Source organism: Ursus arctos, unplaced genomic scaffold, assembly GCF_023065955.2.
Source record: "Ursus arctos isolate Adak ecotype North America unplaced genomic scaffold, UrsArc2.0 scaffold_9, whole genome shotgun sequence".
NCBI lineage: Eukaryota > Metazoa > Chordata > Mammalia > Carnivora > Ursidae > Ursus > Ursus arctos.
This window is the reverse complement of record NW_026623111.1, coordinates 43368600-43395012: the sequence shown is the minus strand read 5'-3', so window position 1 is coordinate 43395012 and position 26413 is coordinate 43368600. Positions and strand designations below refer to the sequence as shown.

The 26413-nt window shown below is 37.3% G+C and overlaps 1 protein-coding gene across 2 annotated transcripts in view; it reads right to left on the bottom strand.

Annotated features, from left to right (window-relative positions):
- POLR2B (RNA polymerase II subunit B) overlaps window positions 1–26413 on the bottom strand; it is a 49480-nt gene that overhangs the window by 6150 nt on the left and 16917 nt on the right. For both annotated transcript variants that reach the window (XM_026508962.3, XM_057309799.1), the window contains exons 9-24: window positions 24017–24213; window positions 23742–23861; window positions 22547–22733; window positions 21751–21894; window positions 21368–21507; window positions 20944–21055; window positions 16764–16918; window positions 15720–15918; window positions 15231–15399; window positions 8496–8592; window positions 7362–7456; window positions 5685–5935; window positions 5510–5599; window positions 5168–5275; window positions 4293–4406; window positions 3741–3901 (exon numbers count right to left, since the gene is read on the bottom strand). In XM_026508962.3, the coding sequence (XP_026364747.1) occupies window positions 3741–3901; window positions 4293–4406; window positions 5168–5275; window positions 5510–5599; window positions 5685–5935; window positions 7362–7456; window positions 8496–8592; window positions 15231–15399; window positions 15720–15918; window positions 16764–16918; window positions 20944–21055; window positions 21368–21507; window positions 21751–21894; window positions 22547–22733; window positions 23742–23861; window positions 24017–24213 (2339 nt within the window). The remainder of the gene's footprint in view (window positions 1–3740; window positions 3902–4292; window positions 4407–5167; window positions 5276–5509; window positions 5600–5684; window positions 5936–7361; window positions 7457–8495; window positions 8593–15230; window positions 15400–15719; window positions 15919–16763; window positions 16919–20943; window positions 21056–21367; window positions 21508–21750; window positions 21895–22546; window positions 22734–23741; window positions 23862–24016; window positions 24214–26413) is intronic.

Here is a 26413-nt window from a genome sequence, read left to right as displayed (position 1 = left end):
ATGCCAACAAATTAGACAATCTGGAAGAAATGGCTGCATTCCTAGAGACATATAAACTACCAAAACTGAACCAGGAAGAAATAGAAAACCTGAACAGACCCATAACCGCAAGGAAACTGAAGCAGTAATCAAAAAGCTCCCAACAAACAGGAGTCCAGGGCCGGATGGCTTCCCAGGGGAATTCTACCAAACTAAAGAATAATTAAGACCAATTCTTCTAGGGGCACCTGGGTGGCACAGCGGTTGAGCGTCTGCCTTGGGCTCAGGGCGTGATCCCGGCGTTATGGGATCGAGCCCCACATCAGGCTCTTCCGCTATGAGCCTGCTTCTTCCTCTCCCACTCCCCCTGCTTGTGTTCCCTCTCTCGCTGGCTGTCTCTACCTCTGTCAAATAAATAAATAAAATCTTTAAAGAAATAAAAAAAATTAAATAAAAAAAGACCCAATTCTTCTGAAACTGTTCCAAAAAACAGAAATGGAAGGAAAACTTCCAAATTCATTTTATGAGGCCAGTATTACCTTGATCCCCAAACCAGACAAAGACCCTAACAAAAAGGAGAATTATAGACCAATATCCCTGATAAACATGGATGCAAAAATTCTCAACAAAATACTAGCCAACAGGATCCAATAGTACATTAAGAGCATTATTCACCACAAACAAGTGGGATTTATTCCTGGGCTGCAAGGTTGGGTCAACATCCGCAAATCCATCAATGCTATACACTACACATTAATAAGAGGGCAAGAACCATATGATCCTCTCAGTAGATACAGAAAAAGATTCTGACAAAGTACAGCATCCTTTCTTGATTAAAACTCTTCACAGTGTAGTGATAGAGGGTACATACCTCAACATCATAAAAGCCATCTATGAAAACCCACAGCAAATATCATTTTCAATGCGGAAAAACTGACAGCTTTCCCCCAAGGTCAGGAACACGGCAGGAATGTCCACTATCACCACCACCATTCAACATAGTACTAGAAGTCCTAGCCTCAGCAATCAGACAACAAAAAGAAATAAAAGGCATCCGAATCGGCGAAGAAGTCAAACTCTCACTCTTTGCAGATAACGTGATACTCCATGTGGAAAACCCAAAAGACTCCACCCCAAAACTGTTAGAACTCATACAGGAATTTAGTAAAGTGGCAGGATATAAAATCAATACACAGAAGTCAGTTGCATTTCTATACACAACAACAAAACAGAAGAAAGAGAAATTAAGGTGTCGATCCCATCTACAATTGCACCAAAAACCATAAGATACCTAGGAATAAATCTAACCGAGGAGGCAAAGGATCTGTACTCAAAAAGCTATAGAATACTCATGAAAGAAATTGAGGAAGACACAAAGAAATGGAAAAACATTCCATGCTCATGGATTAGAAGAACAAATATTGTTAAAATGCCTACGCTACCTAGAGCAATCTACACATTCAATGCAATCCCTATCAAAATACCATCAACTTTTTTCACAGAAACGGAACAAATAATCCTAAAATTTGTATGGGACCAGAAAAGACCCCAAACAGCCAAAGTAAAGTTAAAAAAAAAAAAAAAAAAAAACCAAAGCTGGTGGCATCACAATACCGGACTTCAAGCTCTATTACAAAGCTGTAATCATCAAAACAGTAGGGTACTGGCACAAAAACAGGCATACAGATCAATGGAACAGAACAGAGAACTCAGGAATGGACTCTCAACTCTATGGTCAACTAATCTTGGACAGACCAAGGAAGAATATCCAATGGAAAAAAGACAGTCTCTTCAACAAATGGTGTAGGGAAAATTGGAGAGCCACATGCAGAAGAATGAAACTGGGCCATTTCCTTACACCATACACAAAAATAGACACAAAATGGATGAAAGACCTAAATGTGAGACAGGAATCCATCAAAATACTAAGAAAAACACAGGCAGCAACCTCTTAAACTTCAGCCACCACAACTTTTTCCTGGACACTTGCCAAAGGCAAGGGAAGCAAGGGCAAAAATGAACTATTGGGACTTCATTAAGATAAAGAGCTCTTGCACAGCAAAGGAAACAGTCAACAAAACCAAAAGACAACCAACAGAATGGAAGAAGATATTTGCAAATGACATATCAGATAAAGGGATAGTATCCAAAATCTTTAAAGAACATATCAAACTCAACCCCCAAGGAACAAATAGTCCAATCAAGAAATGGGCAGAAGACATGAACAGACATTTCTCCAAAGAACACATACAAATGGCCAACAGACACATGAAAAAAGTTGTCAGCATCACTTGGCATCAGGGAAATACAAATCAAAACTAAAATCAGATACTACCTCACACCAGTCAGAATGGCTAAAATTAAATAAGTCAGGAAACAGATGTTGGCAAAGATGCGGAAAAAGGGGAACGTTCCTACACTGTTGGTGGGAATGCAAGCTGGTCTAGCCACTCTGGAAAACAGTATGGAGATTCCTCAAAAAACTGAAAATAGAGCTAGCCTACAACAGAGCAATTGCACTACTGGGTATTTATCCCAAAGATATAAATGTAGTGATTCAAATGGGTACTTGCACCCCAAAGTTCATAGCAGCAATGTCCACAATAGTCAAACTGTGGAAAGAGCCCAGACGTCCATCAATAGGTGAATGGATAAAGAAGATGTGGTGTGTACACACACACACACACACACGTCAAAATGTGGAAAGAGCCCAGACATCCATCAGTAGATGAATGAATAAAGAAGATGTGGTGTACACACACACACACACACACACACACAAGAAATCTTACCATTTGCAACAACATGGATGGAACTAGAGGTATTATGCTAAGCCAAATAAGTCAATCAGAGAAAGACAATTATCATATCATCTCACTGATATGTGGAATTTGAGAAACAAGGCAGAGGATCATAAGGGAAAAGAGGAAAAAATGAAACGAGATGAAACCAGAGAGGGAGACAAACCATAAGAGACTCTTAATCTCAGGAAACAAACTGAGGGTTGCTGGAGTGGAAGGGGTCGGAGGGATGAGGTGGCTGTGTGATGGAAACTGGGGAGGGTATGTGTTGTGGTGAGCACTGTGTATTGTGTAAGACTGATAAATCACAGATATGTACTCCTGAAACAAATAGTACATTATATGTTAATAAAAATGTTATTTATGTTAATGTGTAATGGGCTTTTTTTTTTTTTTTTAAGATTTATTTATTTGTGAGAGAGAAAGAGCACGCACGAGCAAGGGGAGGGGCAGAGGGAGTGAGAATCCTCAAGCAGACTCCACTGAGCACAGAGCCCAAGGTAAGGCTCAATCCCAGGACCCTGAGACCATGACCTGAGCTGAAATCAAGAGTCAGATGCTCAACCAACCAAGCCATCCAGGTGCCCCCTTATTAGTGTTAATTTTTAATAAATTATTATTTTAAGTCCTAGTTTCAGCTTCTAATATGATTAACATCAATAGATATAACTCAAACAAAAGCTCTGGGCCCTGGAACCAAGAAATTTGAGAACCACTCTTTTTCGTAAACATATGCTGAAATATATTTATAGAAGAAACTGATGTCTAGGCTTTAAATCAGGAGTTGATAGGAGTGGGGAGATAAATGTAGTAAAGTTGGTCATTGGTAATTATTGATGTGGAGTGATGGGCACATGGGGGGTTTTGTTATACCATTATCTCTATTTTTGTATGTGTTTGACATTTTTCATTAAAAAAGGCTAATTAATAATAACAATGATGGTGATGCAGTTCTCTTACCGAGATCTACCCTCCATGGGCTGTCTATTAAGGATCTGAATCGGTCCCCTGGCACGAGAATGAATCTTATCATCCACCATATGCTTCAAACGCTGGTAATATGTGGGACCAATAAAAATCTGTGATGTGATTTTTCGACCAGTGAACCCATTGTACAGGACCTGAAACAGATTTTGAAGTACAGACTTAAAAATATTAAAAATATGTGCACAGATTATATGATTTCATTTATATGAAAACTGAAAGCAGATAAAATTAATATAAAATCAAGAGAATGTTTACCTTGGGGATGGGGTGGGGGTAATAAATGGAAGGAGACATGAGGGGGCATCCAGGCCTAAAAGGGTTCTGGTAATTTTCAAGATCGGGGTGCCAGTCACACAGGTGTGTTCAAATGTGAAATAAATTCATCAACTATGATACACTTACGATTTGTGTACATATTTAAAGCATGTGTCATACTTCAGTAAGAGAACTGATATTTTTTAAAAATGAAACTACACACATACAAAAAAGAATAGACATACCTACTAATGTTAAGAGCAAACATACCTCATTTCCTCTAAGATGGTAGCCATAATCAGATAATAGATTAGAAATCTTCTGCACATTAACAGCATCATTAAATGGAGTGGCATCACCAATTTCACCCTTGTTAGCTGACACCTTTTTAAAAAAAAAAGTAGTTTTTAAAGCTGAATCCTTCTGTTGCCCTTTATAAGTCTTTATCAATAAAAACACATTCAATTTAAAAAAAGCCTTCCTATATAGGAAAGATTTTGAACTTAAAAATCTGTGTTATAGAACGGTAATATTTCAAGTTTCATTTTATTAATATCTTAAATGAAACATTATTTATAACAAACTAATCTGCAAAAATTAAAACTCAATTATAAACCTTCAAAAAGGAAGCTATCCATGAGACCAGACACAAAAAGAATGAGACTCCCAACTATTTCCTACGGCTCAAAGAAAATGACAATTTAATGCCATAAAACCAAGTCACCCATGTGTTAGGCTACAGCCATTCTACCTGAACAAGATACTTAAAAATAGAAAGCCTTCGCTGAAAGATGTATGAATATAGCTAATAATATAGCTATATAATTATTAAGTTCACACTGAACTAACCACCAATGAATTAACTCATCTACAGAAAAGAACCAGTCAAAAGGATAACCACAAATGTATGCAGAGATTGGATGTCGTAAATTTTACAAAAATTCTGACTTAGCCAAATTTCACAAATTTTTGCTGGGACCAAAAAAAAAAAACCCACAATCATAATCAATTTAAAAGCAAGAAAATAAGTATCATACTAGCTTTTTCCAACAAAGAACCCTGACTCAAATATGAGAGAAATCACCTATCATCATTTTGGAAGAAACATCAGTTTGGAACATATATTTTTAAAGAAAATCTCTTACCTTCCCTTGAAGACATTCAATCAAGTGACCAATAGTCATGCGAGAGGGAATGGCATGGGGATTTATGATGATATCAGGGGTGATACCCTCACAGGTGAAAGGCATATCCTAGAAAGAAATTTTTAAAAGGAGACAAACGACTCTTAACTACGAACCTGGAACTGATCCCCCCTCCTCCGAAGTTTTCTATGTCCTCAATTCTGTTCAACACGCTCTGTTCATATTCTTATTCAACACTAAAAAGTCAAGCCTCAATCACCTTTGCACTTTAAAGAGAATTTTGATTCAATAAAATGTTAAACAGAACTGTGGGTTGGGGTAAGGGAGATTCAAGATACCTACCTCTTGTCTGTACTGAATACCACAAGTACCCTTTTGACCATGTCGACTAGCAAATTTATCTCCAATCTGTGGAATTCTAACAGAGCGGACCTGAATTCATACAAAAATAGTTTAGTTAACTTAAGCCAAACTTGTTTACTTTTTATACACAGCAATATGAAAAAGCTACACTCACCCTTATTTTACAAAATTTATATCCTTCCTGATTGAGAGTTACCATAACCTGATCCACAATGCCCGTCTCACTAGTTCTCAGGAAGGTGCTACAATCTCTCTTGGTATAGCGTCTATTAGTGCCCTCCAATTCATCTTCATTTTCAGGCAAGGTGACTGTTTTGCCTATAATAACATCATCTCCTGATACACGGACTCCAGGAGCTATCAAACCATCATCGTCCAGCTTGTCATAAATGGCATGCCTCATACCTATGAAGAAACAGACATGGAATTTTCTGAAATGGTACTACTATATAAAGTATTTAAAATGTCACAGAATCCAGGGCATCTGGATGGCTTGGTCGGTTAAGCACCCGCCTTCAGCTCAGGTCATGATCTCAGGGTCCTGGGATCAAGCCCCACGTCGGGCTCCCTGCTCAGTGGGGCAAGTCTGCTTCTCCCTCTCCTTCTGCCCCTCCCCCCCCCACTTGTGTGCACAAACGCTCTCTCAAATAAATCTTAAAACAAAAAAAAGTCACATAATCCCTCCAAAAGATTAAAACCAAATACATAAATCAGTCCCAAGTCAGAGAGAAGTTCACAGGAATCTTTTAACACCATAAACCATGTGTAGTAATAACACGATGCTCTTACTACAAACTATTCTGAATTCTAAAAAATCACTGGACTGAGCACTGGAAAATCAGATTATCTATATGCTGAGTGATTTTGGATAAGGGTGTTGCCATCTTCTGATCTCTTTTTTACATGAAAATATGCCCTCGGAGGGACTAGGTGGCGCAGTCGGTTAAGCATCAGACTCTTGGTTTCAGCTCAGTTCTGATCTCAGGGTCATGAAATCAAGCCCTGAGTCCTGCTCTGTGGGGAGTCTGCTTGGGTTTCTCTCTCCCTCTTCTTCTGCCCCTCCCTCCTGCACTCTCTCTCACTGAAAGAAATCAATCTTAAAAAAAAAAAGAGAGAGAAAAAGAATATGCCCTCTACACATATCCTCTCACAGAAATTCTGAATTTCATCTTACGTAATCTTAACTCCCCTGGACATCAATTCACTACTACACAGAACCACCCACAGGAAATGGAATAACAGAAAGATGACTTAAAAAACAAAACACATTTTACTTCACACGATACCCTCAGAAGTCAAAACTGTAGCAGATACACACATTTCCCTGGGACATCCTATCCATCCCACTGCATACACAGTTTTTAAGTGTCCTGTGAAAATAGTAACTAGATAATAAGTTTGAGTTTTTTAGAAGAAAGAAAAAGTGCTAGGTATTACCTCATTTATCTGTTAAATGTATACAAATATTGTGGCTAGACAAATATTATGGTCACACTACAATGTGGAGAGGGGGGGAGTTCCCATGCAAACACACACACAAACTGAGGGAGAGTACAAGTAAGAAGGGCTGTAGTGTATCCCATGAAATTACATGACCTCTCTGATCTCCTAAATACCCTCTTTAATGCAGGATCTACCAGGATGGAAGGACCTTAACAAGCCAACAACTATGTGCAAAGACTTTTGGCAAACACATAATTTTCTTATATATGAGCTCTAAGAATAACATGAAAACATACTCCCATGTGACAGGGGGCAGGCAGAGAAGGTATTAATTAGGAAAACCACGGTATGTTGACTCTAAATTCCATAATTTGAATGTATCACTTACCCTGGCATGTTTCACGAGTTGGCTTCTCAAAAACTTCTTCTTGATCAAATCCTTTTTTAGATTCCTGTTCTTTATATGATCGATAGAAGACAGACCTAAAAACACACGGTTGTAAAGGTAACTTCTATTTTCCTTTTATAAAAGAGCTTAGAACATACCGATAAACTTCACTTAATTGATATTGGGGAGACAATTTAAACCATGAATCTAGGACAAGAGTTTACTGTATTAAGAGTCAAAATTAAGTCTTAAATGCTGTTACATGGGCCACTCATGTAGCATCTGACCTGTAATCTTAACACGGCTGGATTATATGTGAGAAAGGGAAGGACCTGAAGTCACTAACTGCAACCTCCTACCTAAAATAAGAATCCCTTCCATAACACCCCCCAGATATGCTCACTCAGGATCTGCTCCAATATTCCTAGTGAGGAATTGATGATACTAAGCTATCACGTCCACCCTCTGGTCCTAGTGCTATCCTCTGACACTATACCGAAAAAAAATCCCATCTTCTAAATTTCCAGTTTTTAACCAATCTTCATATTCTATGTATTTGAGATTGTCAATAAAATAACTGAAGCATAATTTTTAAAAAAGTTTAAAAAAAAAACACTACAATTTTAATAGCTATTTATAGGTCCTAAAAGTAATAGGTTTATTTTTATTTCTTTAGACATTTCTGTATTATCTAAATGCAAACATGTATTTGCTTACCAAAAAGAGTAGGGGGTGAGGACCTCAAAATATTAGCATCTGAAAATCCTGAGACACAAGAAATAGTGTCTTCAGTCATTCATGACCATCAACCAGGCCTCCTGTTTTCTGGAGAGGGTACTGATTTCACCACATTAAACTCTATCCAGATATCTATAGAACAGTAAGTGCCTGCCAGATATCCACAAAGCTTCATGAATGGAGGCAAAAGAGTAAATGTCTTAACAGAAAAAGTTCTGTTGTCAGATCAAAATTTCCTCCAGCCTGACCTTCAAAACCACCAAGAAGTTTGGATACATACAAGCCAAACCTATTTTTAAAGAACTTTTTTCCCCTTTTCTTTTAAGAACTTTTTTTGATTAAAGTATTAATGTTTGCACTGTATCTGTGTTTTGAAAATTACTATAAACAACTGACCTGAAAAAGCCTCTGTCTACAGCTGAACGATTCATGATAACAGAGTCTTCTTGGTTATATCCCGTGTATGACGCAATGGCCACAATGGAGTTGATACCTGTAGTGCACATGAGAACATGCATTAAAGCCTCATCTGGGAAACAAAGAAAAATTGTTCCTTTCTTTTATTTATTTACTTTTGAAAAGTTAAAAATTCCTTAAATTTTTTATTCCTGGTACCACTACCATAATTTACAGGGTAATATACCTGATATAATGAAAAGAAAAAGAAAAAGGCAAAACTACAAAAGATAAAAGACCTCAGGAATGTACACCTGGGGCATCTGGCTGGCTAAGTCAGTAGAGCAAGTGACTTGATTTCAGGGTCATGAGTTCAAGCCCCATGTTGGGTGTAGAGATTACTTAAAATCTTTTAAAGAAAAAGAGGAATGTACATCTAATTGACACTGCATTGCACTAAGCAATAGCTGCATGTTTTGCAAACTGTGGCTATGGCGGTCCTACACAACTAAGGTTCCTATTTAAGCTGCAGTGACTTTTCTGACTATGGATCATCATTCCTTCTGCAGCAGATTTTTACAATTCCTTTAATGCATTTAGGACGACTCTCAAAGTAACCTGCAGCTTTCCTGACAACTCGCTGTCTCTCCTGCTAAGAAATGTAGCCCTTTTCTTCTGTGTTCTTTCAGAACCTTCTGCTATCATATCCACCACTTCCACCATCAGATCCATAACCACTACCATAGGGGCTACCCGAACTTCTTCCACCAAAACTGCTCCCCCTTCAAGGGTCCATAATTAGACTGCTGTTGTCCACTACAAATTCCAAAATCATTATAGTTCCCACCACCACCATAGTTACCTCCTCCAAAATTTCCCCCTTCACTGTAACCACCTTTTCCTCCACCAACGCCACCATATCCACCTCCTTTGGTGTACATATCCTGGACCCACCACCACCACAGCCTCCTCTACTACTATAATCAAGACCACCACCATCGTTGCCATCATCCTCTAGAACCACCTCTGCTGCCACCATCTCCACACCACAGCCTCCTCTTCCACCGAAGTTTCCTCCATCACCCATGAAGTAGCCACATCCACCTCTCCGACCTCTATGTGATCCAGCAGACTGCATTTCTCGTTTAGAAAGGACCTTTTCACCTCACAATCATGCACATTAATAGTTGGTATTTCCGAACAACAATTTTGTCAACTGTATCATGATCATCAAAAGTTACAAAAGCAAATCCTCTCCTTTTTCATCTCTTCCTATCTTCTATAACTTCCATGGCTTCAATCTTGCCATACTTTTTTTTAATATTTAAGTAATATCCACACCCAATATGGGACTCTAACTCACAACCCTGGGACCAAGAGTCACAGGCTCCTCCAACTGAGCCAACCAGGTACCCCCCAGAGAATTCAAACTTTTCTTGAAAAATCAGATCTGGCATTACCGGGCACACTTACACACATCACAACCATAGCTGAAACTAACAGAGCTAACCCCAATGGAAAGGCAAACCTCTCTCTAACTCATTAATCCCGCCTAACCCTGTAGGAGTTGAAGGATGCAAGCCCTATTTAAAAGATAACACTAAACATTTTGTGCTAAATATAACCCTGACTGCTCTCTACAAAAGAAGAATCATACTAACGAGAGGGCATTTGTTCTTCTGAGCACCCTGATGGGTTTGTGCATTTAAATTTGGAGCTAAAATGCTCTGCTTGGGGAGGAAAAGGAGTGTGAAATTCTCCAAGGAAAGGGCAGTGTCAGGGAAGTGGACACTGGTTAAAACCCAAGTAGCAGACAAGGCCTTCAGAGAATCAGAAAAGTCAAATAAACAGTCACTCCTCAGGTGTGCAATGAAAACTCCTCCTGAAATCTAAATGACTTCCTCTATGAAATTTTTAGTAGCATCCACACTGGTCACCATCCTTTTGTGTGGATTCTTTGGGAGAACTAGAATTTTAAGTTTCACAAATGATCAAGCACCATAATTCATGGAAAATACATAAAGATGCAGGTTACTGAATGCAGGGGAGGCTCTGGAAAGTGGAGAATTTGCAGAAATCTCAGCGTCTTGAGAGATGTGATATGATCCTACTACTAAGGAAGTCAGTAGTAGGGCATATATCACATCTGCAATACATCAAACAGGCAAGACTTCCCCCAGCACTTCCTCACATTTTGCTGGAGCACCAATGCCCCACATCTTTTTCCAGGTGATGCAGCCTATAGGTGTTCAATTGTCTTGGCCTTGTGAGGCTTTCCCGTGTCTTGTGTGACAATTCCTGGATCACCCACATATGTGCTACATCAACTAGAGACCAGGAGGCAACCTCTTCCTTCCCAGAACCTTTATCCAAGTCTGAGAGATCGGCTAAATTTAGCTAAAAACAGTAACTTCTTAATTATGCTTCTTATAGTTTTTTCTTAAAAGCTCCAAATCAAGATGCAATGTAGTGAAGAGGAAAAGGCACAAGAAAGAGAGATGGGAGGAAAAGGTCTACATCTGGTCATTCTGGACTTAATATTTCTTAAGTTGTGTAACTTTGGGCAAATAACTTAGCCTTCTGTATCCTGTCTCCACAGCTGTAAAACAGAGATGATACCACCACCACTATTTCTAATCAGTTAACATTTATTCTGCCCATACTAACTGCCAGGCACTAAGCCATGAGTCTGAAATGGATTGAACCATTTAACCATCACAAAAGCTTTATGAGGTAGATACTATTATTATTCTCATTTTGCAGGTAAAAAAATATCAAAATGCTTTTATGATGCTTAGAAATAACATGTGTAAAGCACCTTGGATGGTGTTTCATACAAATTTAATGCTCAATAAATACTAGTAACTTTGATAAAAATATCTGTGAGCTATGGGGCACCTGGGTGGCTCAGTCGGTTGAGCAGCCGACTCTTGATTTCAGCTCAGGTCATGGTCTCAAGGTCCTGGGATCGAGCCCCAAGTCTGGCTCCGCACTCAGCAGGGAGTCTGCTTCAGGAATCTTTCTCTCCCTCTGCCCCACCCCATTCACTCTCTAAAATAAATAAATAAACCTTAAAAAAAAAAAAAAAGAAAGTATCTGTGAGCTAAAGGACTATAAAAATGTGAAATCTAGGATTACAACCCACGTGTTAGCCAGGTTCACATCCTTCCTGCCACTCTGTTCTTACCCACTTCAAACCGTGGCTCACCACCGAGGAGGCTCTAAGTCCCTAGATCCCTAGACACACTTTAAGTCAGGATGAAATTCTGTCACAAGGATTTTTGCTCCCAGAAGATGTCAGCCAAGGTAACAGTACACTACAGGAAGAGGAACAATACCCATCAAAAAGACATTCCTTAAGATAACTTGATTAGGCCCAAACCTCCAGTCAGGACACAGAATTTGGCCAGTGCACCTGGCATGGAGACAAGGCCGGGGCCAATAATTCATCCAGGAGGTCAGGAGACCGGTTACATCAACAGAGTGAACAAATAAGTAAAGAAACTGAGGTCAGTGGGATCCAGATTTCTCCTTATCAGAAAATGGAGTTCTAAAATAAACGCTCCAGTATTGGACTGCGATGGGAGATACTAGTATGAACTCCTGTTTCTTTTACATACAGAGTCATAAAAATAGACAAAGTGGCGGGTGGCAGTATGTGCATACACGTTTTCCCAGGTTATCAGCTGAGAGGACCTAGAAATGATGATATTCTAATAGCAAGAATCACACTTAGTACCCACGCTTTGGTTTCCACATACCATCCTTCACTGAAAGGAGAAATGGCTGAGTCCAGGTTTAAGGAAAGCACAAAATAACTATGTAAATAAAGATGAGGGACCTATAAGGAGTCATCTTGAAGGTGTTCCCACTGGAAAATCTGGGGCAATGTTAGCATCAAAATGGAAGGAATGATAGAATTAGAAAAATCACCATTTGGCAACAATCATCATGCTAAACTAATGGCTGAGAGTTTGACAAGGAACAGAAAATATTTACACCATCTCAAAGTATCTCTTCACAAAAGACTCACTATGACTTAGTATAAAATACTTATAATTAACAAAAAATGGAGAAATCAGACAGACACTATAATCACATGATAAAAGTTAAAAGTCACTGTTAATGGGACATATAGACAGCATGTGCCTCCTGATATGATGCAATGAGAACACAGCATTACTTCTATGCTAGTCCTGCCAAAAATTCATAACCTGAATACAATCACAGGGAAACAGTCAAATCCAAACGGAGAGACAAGGTACAAAGTATAGCTTGCCTGAATGCTTCAAAAAACGTCAAGGTCATGAGAGACAAGGAACTACAGAACTGCTCCACCCTGAGGAGACTAAAGAGACATGCAACTTTACGCAATGCACAATCCTGGATGAGATCCCAACCCATAAAGGACGTTATCAGGACAACTGGCAAAATTTGAACTCGGGATTGCTTACTAGATGGATAACAATGTTAACCTCCTAATTTTGACTGTGGTACTGTGGAGAACACCCTCGTTTTTAGGAAACATTCACTGAAGAATTAAAAAGTGATGTGGCTGTATGTCTACAACTTACTGTCTAATGGTTCAGGAAGAGAAAGGGAAAGAATAAGGCAAATGTGGTAAAATGTGAACTAGGAAATCTGGATGAAGAGTATACAGTAGCTCTTCGTACTAGTCTCACAACTTTTCTATCAGTTTGAGATTACCTCAAAAAAATTTTTAGAATAGATGATGTGATTAAGGCATGAAGCTATAACAGAACTGAAAAGCATGTGTAGTCCTATCAGCCATGACTTCACCACTTCATACCAGTATCAAAAGAACATTTTATTTCAAATCTAATCCTTTACCTGTATTTCTTTTTTTTCTCTAGCCATAAAGAAACTATTATCTAAATGTTGAAGGAAACACAACAGTGCAAGCATCCCGCAAAGATAGGAGCATACTGTAGGCAATCTAACAGATTGTGTTTTCCTAGACAAGAGTAACCCCTTGTGGAGGACTCTGAAAATAAATCATTCTAACCTATGAGAATTTGTTATCAAAATGTTAGATCCCCTAGCATAGTTATAATTTAAGGCCACTATTTATAAAGCAAATTCTACTAAGTAAATAACATTACCCACAGTTAAAGCCAAAATCCTATTCATAGTAAGGTAAGAAAACAGTTATGCCAAAGAACTATGCTGCCTCCTTTAACATTCAACGCTTCCCTACCCTTTACACTTCTCTGCACCATTTTACCTGTTGTCCGGTCTCCTTAAGAATCTCCTCCTGCAAATTCCTGATTCTCCTCATCATCTCTAATCTCTTCTCATTTCTATTCTTGGTACCTAAAGTTCTGTCTCTGGCTTTATTCTCACTTTGAATTTCCCTCAGCAATTTCATGGTATTTTATACCTATCACTAATATATCAAAAACTTCCCAGCTCTAGATCTGACCTTTTTCCAAACCACATTTACGACTATTAGAAAATCTTTACTGGGGGCATCTCGGTGGCTCAGTGGGTTAAGCATCTGCCTTCGGCTTAGGTCATGATCCCAGGGTCCTGAGATCGAGCCCTGCATTGGGCTCCCTGCTCAGCAGGGAGTCTGCTTCTCCCTTTCCTTCTACTCCTCTCCCTGCTCATTTTCTCTCAGACAAATAAAATCTTAAAAAAAAAAAAAAAAAAAGAAAGAAAGAAAAGAAGGAAAAGAAAAGAAAGAACGAAAAAGCAAATCTTTTCTGGGGCGCCTGGATGGCTCAGTCAGTTAAGCGTTTGCCTTCAGCTCAGGTCATGATTTCAGGGTCCTGGGATCCAGCCCCACCCCTGCTCAACCAGGACTCTGCTTCTTCCTCTCTCTCTGCTTCTGTCCCTCCCTCCTGGCTCATGTGTGCATGCTCTTGCTCTCTAATAATCTTAAAAAAAATCTTTACTTAGTTATGGCAGCAATTCAAAATCAACACACTGAAAATGGAATTTATTATCTTACCTCTAAAACATCTTCCTTCTAATGTGCTCCCAATCTTATTAAGAGTACCCCCCTCTCTTCTTGATCACCCAAGCCACGAACACCAACAATATTTTCAATTCCTATCCTCTCTCCCTTCATCACTTCACACCCAATTAATCAAGTTGCATCAACAGTATTCCAACAGGCATTCATCCCCTACTCTTTATTTCTTAAGGACCTTAGCAATTCTTACTTAGACTACTGCAAAAACCTCTAAGTTATCTCTTTCTATTACCATACCTGACTGTAATCTGAATCAACTCCAGGATGATATTCTTAAAATAAATTTCTAATTGCAGTACTTCCTTGCTCCAAAAGGCTGGATGGGTCTTCATTCTCAAAATTCAACCTGCTCTCTCCACACTACAAGAGACTCGTGTACTTACACTCCAGTCAAACTAAAGTCCCGTGACTACTATAATTCCCGTATCTCATACATTCATGCATCTAAGCCCTTCCTCAACCCATCTCTCAAACTCAAATACCCTTTAATCAACTTTACACTAACCTAAAATTACCACCTCCCCTGTGAAACTGGCTCTAGATTTCCAACAGGAATCAATCACTTCCTGTAGCTTATGATAACCTTCCACATATCTATCTTTTTATTATTTGTGTTGTTTCCCACATTATAAATTCTGAGAGAAGAGATACTGTATTTTACTAACCCTCCCAAGCACCCAGAAAAGTGCCTTAAGCATGACAGGATCCTAAAAACTGAAGAGCAAAACTGAACGTACCTGCTGGCAGCTCTCTAAATCGTAGATATTCCATAGACCGTGTGGTCACAAGTGGTTTTTGAGGATAATACAGAACATGGGCCAGTGTATCCATACGAACATGGAAGTTGGTGATATAAACTCCCATAGCCTGCTTACCCATAGCAGACTGATATGTGTTTCTAGGGGACTAAAGGTAGAAATGAAAAGCAGAATCAATGAAAATTTAATTACTTCTAAAGGAACAAACTCCACAGGGTACTACGTTAATCAGGAATATGACTGGAAAAGGTTATGCTTTTTTCTGAAAGGTAAGTGATAACCATTTGGAATAATCAACTATGGCTCCTAACAGTGAAACAAAAAATAAGTATATTAAATGCAGATTTCGTAGGAGTTCATAATCCTTTTATCAGCACTCTTTTCTTTAGGAAAAAAACTACAGATTAATCTAAATTTTTCCACTTCCCCTAATTCCTCACAAACCAGAAGTTAAAAACTGCTACCAACCTGGTTATGATCAGGAAAGGGAATAATAGATGCACAGACACCAAGAATCATTGAGGGATGAATCTCGCAGTGTGTGTATGTGGAACAATAAGCTACTTCTTTCTCCTGTAAATCATCTGGAGTCATTGCAAGCATCACTGTTTCTTCTTCCAAAGTATCAATATATTCTACTACCCCACTGGCCACAAGATCCTGCCAACTAAAAAAAGAATTCACTTTATTTCCTTATTTACTGAAGTATTTTAACCAAGCTTACTACTTAACAAAGAATATCCCTATATTTACATGTACAGATACAGAAAGAGTTCCAAAATAAGTATATTATTATTAATAGTGGGGAAAAAAAGTTACTAAACAATACACATGAAGTGTGGTCCTGTAAATATTATTATTAGTTTGTCTTGCTTTGTCCTAAAGGGAACTATTTGGGGGTGACTGACTGGCCCTGTCAGTGCAGCATGCAACTCTTGATCTTGGGAGTGTGAGTTCGAGCTCCACACTGGTATAGAGATTAATTAAAATACTTTTAAATAAATAAATAAAATAAACTGAATTACTTGTGGATATACGCATATGGGTTACTTACTTTTTTTTAAGAGAAACATGAATTGGGGGATTTTATGTATTTTTTTATTATATATGTTTGAAATTTTTTACAATAAAAAATATACATTCAAGTATTAAGTTTTAAAGCATGTTCATCTTTTTGTTAAATTTTTTATTTACTATTATATTATCCATATTACAGGTTACATATACATAATTTATATTATATTATTTCTTACTATTAGACTTAAACAGGTCACAAAGATTTTTATTCTTAAAACCCTACAAGTCCCTTACTTGATGACAAAAATTAAGAAAAACAAATGTGACTGCTAATAGTTTCTTTTTGGAGGTAATGAAAATGTTCTGGAATTAGGCAGTGGTGACAGATGCACAATCTTATGAATATACTAAAAAACACTGAACTGTAATATTTTAAAATGGTTAATTCTATGGTACGTGAATTATATCTCAATTTTTTCCACTGCATGTTCTTACCTGTAGTTGTTATATTCTCTCTCTTTCAACTGATCAATATGTCTCTTCTTCAAAAGTAGTTTTTGTTTTTCTACAATCAGAAGTGGCCTACAAATACGGCCTGCATCTGTATAGATCCGAATCTCCCTTTCTCGAATATCTCTAATCATAGAAACCTGTAAGTAAAAAGACAAAACAGTCTCATGAATGTTTATTTTCTATCAAGATTTAGCTAAAAATACAATAAAATTCCTAATAAATTTCTAGAGCAAACAATTATCAAATAAAATGGACAAATCTTAGTTTATCATTGTTCAATATACTAAAAACCTAGGTATAATTTTAAATTTTGTAAAGAACAAATATTTAACCTTGATAATTATAAAGCTGATTAATATCTGGCAATAATGTCATGCAAGATAAAATGAAGAAAATATATTCTTGGCATCACAAACACTAGTATATAACACCTTATTTTGCCTCTTTGATAATTACATAGACTTTTCTTTGCAACCTTTCAGTAACTAACCCTATATTGCTTTGCATTGATCATATTTACTCAGTAATAAGCCCAACTTCCAACACTTACCTATCAAACAAATGGCTTATAGTCTACCTGTCCAAAAGAGCAGTCACTAGCCACATGTCACTATTAAGCACTTGAAATGTGGCCATTCATTCTGAACTGATATAGAGGCTGCAGAGTATTAACAGGTACAAACTACAAAGTAGATTTCAAAAGCAGTACCACATAAACAAAACAGAAACAGACCCATAAATACAGAGAACTGGTGGTTGCCCGAGAGGAGGGAGGTGGGGGATGGGCAGAAAAGGGTAAAGGGAAGTAGGAGGTACAGGCTTCCAGTCATGGAATGAATAAGTCAAAGGGATAAATGGTACAGTGCAGGGCATATAGTCAATGGTATTATAGTAGCGTGTATGGTGACAGATGGTAGCTACATTTGTGGTGAGCACAGCATAATGTATAGAGTTGTCAAATCATTATACATCTGAAACTAATGTAATACTGAGTATCAACTATAATAATAATAAAAAAGTACCACACAAAAATAAAGAATGTAAAATTTCTCATAAATAATCCTTTATATAGATTAGATGTTGAAACTGCAATATTTTGGATATATCAGGTCAAATATATCATTAAAATTACTTTCATGTTTCTGATTTTTTTTAACATGGCTACTAGAAAAATTTATATTACATATGTAGCTCAGGTGGTATTTCTGCTGGGCAGAACTACAAAATATATTCCCAGAAAACATAAAGAAAAACATGTGGGGCAGGGGCACCTGTCTGGTTCAGTTGGAAGAGCATGCAGCTCTTGATCTCGGGGTCACGAGTTCTAGCCCCACGTGGGGTGTAGAGCTCACTTAAAAAAAAATGGAGGGGAGGGGCACCTGGGTGGCACAGCGGTTAAGATTCTGCCTTCGGTTCAGGGCGTGATCATGGCATTATGGGATCGAGCCCCACATCAGGCTCTTCCGCTATGAGCCTGCTTCTTCCTCTCCCACTCCCCCTGCTTGTGTTTCCTCTCTCGCTGGCTGTCTTTATCTCTGTCGAATAAATAAATAAAATCTTTAAAAAAAAAAAATGGGGCGGAAATTTACAATAAAAAACATAGTAATTACTAAAAGCATTACTGTAGAATTTGAAGTACCTATTTACAAAGAAATAAGTCAAAAAGGAAACAAATTAAGAATTTCCAATGAATTACCTAGATCTAATATATAATCTTGGAGGTCAACTATAGAAATGAACTGACAATGAGTTGGGAAATGGAAACATAGATTGGTATTTCTCCAACAGAAGTGCTTTAAGATAGTAAAATCACACCTTGATACTTTTATTAAAGATTAAAGATTGGTTTATTTAAGAAAGGAAAAGATTGGATTACTGGGTTTAAAAACAAAAGTAAATCATAAAAGCTTGATCAAAAACAAGATCTCCAAAACTAAAAAGTCAAAAGCCATTCTATAGAAAATGTTCTATACCTTTAGCCCACTTCCTGTCCTTAAAAAACAATCTGAGGAGAAACACTATGTCTTTGAACAGAAACACCATCAGTGGCACTGTCAATTCCTAGAAAAGATGTTGCTTTCAAATGCATTGCCTTGAATTCTTAGAGAATTCCTAATAAGATACAGTTTTATTGTCTTAACAGGACAACATAAATTGTGAGCTGGGTCTCCTCAAAGCCCCAAAGGAAACAGGTATACTTCAGTAGGTCCAGAGAGGACTACTGTAACAGGTCCAACAGAAGGCTAAAGTCAGAAATGGGTAAATGAGGACCTCTGGTAGTTAGAAAATATGAAAGAAAAGAAAAAGCGCCAGACTCCTTCAGGAAAATATACACAATTCTCCCACTTACTTAGAGGCTCCCAAGATCACTCTCTAACAGGAGATTAAAGTGCCTAGTCCAAGGACACAGGGTTAGTTTATATGTTCAATAAACACTTAACGTCCACTATATGTCAGTTGCCATGCTCACAGATGAAAACACCAAGTCATATTAATACATGTTCCCTACCCCTAGAGAGTTAATAGTGTGGTGAGTGAGGAAGGCAAGTAAGTCAATAAGTACTATCTGGGACAAGCATTCTGTCAAAAACATTTAAGTAAAATACACTATATACAGCCATAGAGATCTAAATCAGGGGGTCACAGAAGAGCCCACGGGCCAAATCTACCCTCGCTTGCCATCTATTTTTGTAAATAAATTGTTTTATTGGTTTATGTGCTGCCTATGGCTGCTTTTCACTACAACAGCAGAGGTGAATACACAACAAACGTATATGGTAAACAAAGCCTAATAAAGTATCCGGCCCTTTCCAGAAAATCTTTGCCAAGTTGTGATCTAATCAAACCAGCAGGAGGGGAGGTGTTCAGGTAAGGTATCCTGAAGGACATAAGAGTTAATATAAGTTTTGCAGAGTAAGTGAGATTTACCTGAAAAAAAAGTAGTAAGAACCCTTTTCCCTACTGCTCATTTCTGAGAAGGAATGGGGGACAGGGAGCACAAACATTCCAGGTTAAGGGAATGGGCCCATGGAAAGGTAAAGAGGCCTAAAGCAGCATGAAGAATTTAATTTTACCCTAGAAAACATAGAAAAGCTGAAGACGGCTCTTAGCAGAAAAACAGGGTATTACCAAAGTTCTCAATCATAAAAAATACAGCCAGTTTTGGTTCTTAGGCTTTCTCTTAGTCCTGCCTGCTCTTAAGTGAAGCATGCTGTTGCTGCCTTCAAGCTGTGAATACTCCTGGTTCAAAACCAAGGGTCTGCCTGCTAGAGGAAAGCCTGGGGCAACCAAACTCTCTTCCCTGCTCAGCTACGTAGAAAAGAGATCAGCAACTGGCTTAAATGTTACAGTCTCTCTCCAAACCCACTTTCACTTAGAACCCACAGTACAGATTCAGGGGAATCAAAGGACCAAGCCATGTCCCTTAATACAGTACACTAAAAGCAAAAGTCCTATTCAGGGTAGTAATAAAGCCCATATAATATATATTAATGTTTAAAAAAAAAAAAAAAACTATCCTAATCCCAAAGCATTTCAATATTCACCTAAATATAAGAATCTTTAGAGGTGTATCACATTTTAAGAATGAATCTCTGGGCACCCGGGTGGCTCAGTCAGTTGAGCATCCAACTCTTGATTTCAGCTCAGGTCATGATCCCAGGGTCCTAGGACTCAGTGCTGAGACAAGCTCCCTGCTTAGCAGGGAGTCTGTTTCTCCTCTCTCTCTGCCCCTCCACCCCAACTTGTGCGCGTGCTCTCTCTCTCTCTCCCAAATAAATACATAAAATCTTAAAAAAAAAAAAAAAGGAATGAATCTCTGGATTCAGACAACAGGAAAAATCGGAGATTATTATTCTCTTTTCAAAAGCATTATTGTCAGCTTCACAAAAACATCCTCAAAAGAATTCCTTTCACTTTAAAATATAATTTGAGTTCTAAAATATAATTTAAATTACATGTCAAATTTTTGGAAGCATATACCTAAAGCATTAAAGCAAGCAATACCTTAGAATTAAACTTAGCTCAAAACATCACCTAGACTTCTGACAAGGTACTCTACAAGGAAAAGCAGTTAAACATGCCAACGCAAAGAAAATTGTCACTAGTCTCATGCCTTGTTTAGAAATCCCACAGGATCATGCAGTCTTAATTAAAGACTCACTTCAGACACAATGATGTCCATCTGACGCCGCAATTTCCTTAGGGTGTTCATAAGTTGTTCAGGATCTTTATGTATTCCAACCCAGCAGCCATTAACAAAAATCTTGGTTGCACTAAAATGTGAAATCAAAAGCATTTTGCAGTTAGTAACTCTATACTAAGCAACAGCCAAAGATAAACAAGAGTTTCAAAAAAAGGAATCACATTTGGGCGCCCCACTGGCTCAGTTGGTTAAGTGTCTGACTTCGGCTCAGGTCATGATCCCAGGGTCCTGGGATCAAGCCCAAAGCGGGTTCCCTGCAGAGCCTGCTTCGTCCTCTCTCTCTACTGCTCCCCATGCTTGTGCTCTCTCACTTCCTCTGTTAAACAAATAAATAAAATCTTAAGAAAAAAATAAAAAAGAGAGAAATCACATCTATACACACTCAGCAATAGCTGCAGGAGAAATTTCTTCTAAATTTTCCATACTCCATTCTTCTAAAAATTCCAGAATTGGAGAAGGTTGAGATCCAACTGAAATATAAGCCATCAGGGCTAAATTCTTCACAAGTCCTACAGCATGGCCCTATGTATAAACAAAAATAAATAAATCATACTGATTTAACATGCCTATCAAAATTCTTTTCCATAACGTTTTTCCTTCAATATGATTTCAGGATTTACTCTTACTTTCTAAAAACAAAATCATAAATAAACATTAGTTCCAAAACCACACAGCATAATTAAATACTAACCCCTACAAATAATTACATACCCTACATAATTATTGGTAGACTTTTTGTCCTGAATGTAAATTCTAATGTATTACCTCTGGGGTCTCAGCAGGACACACCATTCCCCACAATGTATTATGCAACTGTCTTGGTTTTGCTAGCTTGCCATCTCTACCAATAGGTGAATTTAAACGACGTAGGTGAGAAAGAGTAGATGCAAAAGTCAGGCGGTTTAATACCTAGAAAACAATAGTAAATCTTTAAAGGTTGGGCATTTCTGTTATACTATCACATTTTTGGCAAATACTAGAATGAGGCAAATACTACATTTTTACCTATAACCAACTGTCAAACTCTCCCTAACGCTTTCTCCATCCTTCCCCTGAATAATATCATTCATCCCATAACTTAAGTGCTCCTTATAGCAGGGATGGCAAATATGTGACGTACAGTTCTAACATTCCACATAAATGCTTTTTTATGATCGCCTCCAACCACCAGGATATTAGTTCCATAAGAGTTAATGCCCCTAACCCCCACCTTGTTCACAGATCAACACTGTACTGTACTTTCCATCAAAGGAAGGGAATACCCATTTATTCTCTGGGTCAGCATCTAACATGGAGTTCTACAAACAAAAATTTCACTAACATGGACCATCTCACCTCCCAAGTAGCTACACTAATTCATTAACTATCCTGCTGCAAGCCAAAACCTTAATCTCTCCTAAGTAATGCTAACAGCTAATTTAAGAAAAATTTCATTCTCATAATTCAAAATCCCCCAGTGCTACTACACCTGAGGGAAAAAAAGCAAAATAATTTATATTCATTGAAAGGATCCAATAGTCACACATTCTCCTATCAAACCTGCAGTCAGTCGATGTCCTACCTGAGATACTCCAGCTCTGGCTTGATGAGCTTTCTTTTGGTCACCCCAGTTTCCCGTAGCTAAAGAATATTTTAGACCATCAGATATAATCCTTGTTTTAATTGCCAACTCCAAGTTAAAATCCTTTCCTCGATCAATAAACTTCTGTGCATAGATCCGTACTTCTTTAAGCAAATTCTTAAACATACTGCCAAATAAAATGAAATCATTTTAAATATGTAAAGGTCGACATGCATGCATTCTCAATATGGACAGTATCGCCCACAATGGGAAGGAAAATAGTTGGAGTAGAGGAAGGGTAGTGTTATTACTCTCTTTATGTAAAAAGCACTGATGTACTTACAGTACATAAACTTTACACATGAGGGGAGCAACTAGGAGAAAAATGTCAAAAGAGGCTCCTTCGTGGTGTGAAAACAAAAGGCTGAAAAACACGAATCTACAACACACTAAATAACAGAATATGTAGGGGTGCCTGGATGACTCAGTCGGTTAACTGTCTGCCTTCAGCTCAGGTCATGATCTCAGGGTCCTGAGATCAAGCCCCACATCGGGCTACCTGTTCAGCAAGGAGCCTGCTTCTCCCTCTCCCTCTGCCCCTTCTCCTCCCCAACCCCCTGCTCGTGCATGTGCACATGCACTCTCTCTCTCCCTCTCAAACAAATGCTTTACAAAAAAAAAAAAAAAAAACCGTATGTAGAAACATTGCTATAATCTTTTTTTTTATTAAATTGTCTACATATTTTGTTTTTAAAAATAACTTTTCTAATTATAAAAGTGTTATTATGTTCATTACAGGAAATATGGAAAACATAAAAACATATGAAGAAAATACAACTCACATTACACCAATACTGCTAATATTCTGATAGATTTCCCTCCAGCTTTTGTGTTTTTTATAAAATGCAAAAAGCAGAACTAAAAATTCCAATATCATCAGTACTTAAAAAATCAAGGCAAATGCCTTATAAAGCTACCAGAGGAATAAAGAAAATGTAAATAATAAACTGTCCTCACAAATTTGAAATTCTCAGAAATGAAGCAGAACAAAATCTGGACAAGTGGCAAAGAGAATGTAGCTTACTTCGTATGTACCCAATACGGATGCCAAGACAGTTTAGTAACTCCATTAGTGCATAATCAATCTAAAGTGAAACCTTTCTACTTTTAACAATATCATTCTATCATTCCTTACCCTCTAAATAAGAATGCAAGCAGTGGCCCAGCAAGATCCAACCTTTTGTTTCCATAGTGATCCCTGTCATCTAATTCTCTTCTACCCAAGGCTGCTAGAAGTAACCTATGAACCATGTACCTTAAAAATAAAAAAAAGAAAAGTGAAAAACAAAACACGGCTTTTGGCTTTTTAAAAAACTCATGTTAAAAACACATTTCTGACATTTTTAACTTTAAGAAAAACCGTATCTCGACAGTATCTTATCAAAAATCTTAAAACAATATTTAACATACCCCAAGAAATAAGCTTTTTTGGTCTCACAAAAGTCGCTGACACCAACATGAGGGAGCATTTCTTTTTGTAAGACTTCTTTTGCATATTTAATTCTTTTCTCTTTAGTGACACCAGGCTTTGCCCCTCTTGAGCCAATGAAATTTAGTGCAACATTCTGTTCCTGGATGACAAAAGCTTCATCGAGAGAAGGTTTCACCTATCAGATAATTCAAATGAAAGTTATTTCAAATTCATACTTTCAACTTAAAATAAGTCAAATGTAACTCTATAACATGTTAAATATCCCTATGTACCTAACAGAATATGCAAATTTTTTTAAACCAAGGGACCATAAAATCTTAGAACTTGAATACACTTTAAGATCTAGAGATCAGATCTCTGACAAAATCCACTCATCAACACAGGCAATTATATTTCCTAAAAAAAATACAAATAATTCCATCATAAAAAAAGTAGTTTTTGGTTTTTACATTTTAATAAATAATGGCAAAACAAAAATTCCTTCTAAATATCGTACACCAATTTAGGAAAGTTTAATAGTCAAATTAAAATTTACTAAACTACAAATGAATAAATGCGCCAGACTGGTTTTAGCCTTGGTTTAAGAGGTTTTTTAACCTATAAATAAAACCACTCCATTTTTTGTAGGAGAAAGGCACATTGTTATAGGGACCTACATTTCATACCTGCCTCTAAGTAGCCGTGGCCCCTGAGCAGTCATGTAATCAGTTTCCTTGTCTACAAAGTGGTCAGATATGATAATCTCTAAGTTTCACTCTAGTTCTAACATTCTAAAATTCCAATTTTACACAACAAGCATGACGAATGAGGGGTACCGCTGAATAACTTTGGCCCCTGTAAATACATTTTAATCCTATCACGTATACTGAAATGCCTTTCTTGCCTTTGGCTTCCTAGGTCTATTTATCACTGATCCTCAAGTTTAAACATCCAAATTCCAATCATGGAACCAAAGATCAGAAAAAGGTAACATAAACCAGTCAAAGTGAGGCCACAGTATGGTAAATGGAAGTGGTCTTTTTAAATTGTCAAGGTTGTTATGAAACTGTTTTGTTAAGGTTAATATGGATCTGGAAAAAGGGATAATGATAATTGTTATTTTCAGAAGAAAAAATTAAAGCACTTTTGCAAAGTGAATGCTTGACTCACAGACCGTAAAAACTGGCCTAAGCTTCATAAGAGCTAAGGAACAAGCAGTAATTTTCAAAAAAAAATAAGATACATAAAGCAAATCAGCTCTTTGACTTTACTAAGAAAATTCCAGTTTGAATATGGTCCAAATCCAGTTTGAATCATTTGGGATGCCTTTTGGATAAAAGATAACATATATTTTCTTTCAAATATTTAAAGAATTACTATATTTAAGTATTTAAAGAAAACAAACAAAAAAAAACATATGACCACTGTTAAAAGGTTAAAGCAAAATCTAACCAGAATCCATTTTTCTCATGGAACTGAGTCGATGCTCTAATAACATGTACTCACTCTGCTACCTCACTTTGCAACCAATGTTTAGCCTCCATTTCACCTTATTTCTCTGCAGTCTTATAGACTCTGGACAATTCAGGACAACTTTAAGACTATCAACTACTATGGAGACAAAGATAATTAATGAAAAGGACTGACAAGGAAATGGATATTTACTTAGACTCAAAGAATCTTCCCACAAAAATAGTTAACTTTATAGTAGAGGAACCTAGGAGACCACTGTAGAGTTAATATTACAAATAATGGGACAAGATTCCATCACATGACTCCTGATGCAATGCCCTGGGAAGCAGACAATATTGCTTCTATATTTTTCCTGCCAAAAAAGGGATAAAGTGAATCTAATCATGAAGAAATACCAGAAAAGTCCAAATCGAGGGAAATTCTGCAAAGTAACTGGTCTATCCTCTCCCAAAACTTCAATGTTGTGAAACATTGAGGAAAAAGACAACAAGAGATTTAAAGAATCTAAAGAGACATAAAAATGACATGCAATACATGATCCTGGATTGGATTCTGAAAAAAAAAAAATACCATTAAAGACATAATCAAGACAACTGGCAAAAACCTAAATAAGATATATGGCTTAATAGTATTTAAGCTAAGTAAAAGGTTCAGATTTTGCTAACTGTATTATGAATATGTAATGAATGTCTTGGTTCTTAGGAAATACACACTGAAGTATTTAGTACTCGAGTAAAAGGCACAATGCCTGAAACTTACTCTCCAATGGTCTAGAAAAAAATAATGTGTGTATATAGAGAAAATGCTAAATCAAATGTAGCAGAGGTAACAACCAGTGAATCTGGGTGAAGAGTATACAAGAGTTCTTTGCAACTTTTCTATAAGTTTGAAACTATCTCAAAGTAAAAAAGAAGGTATCAACT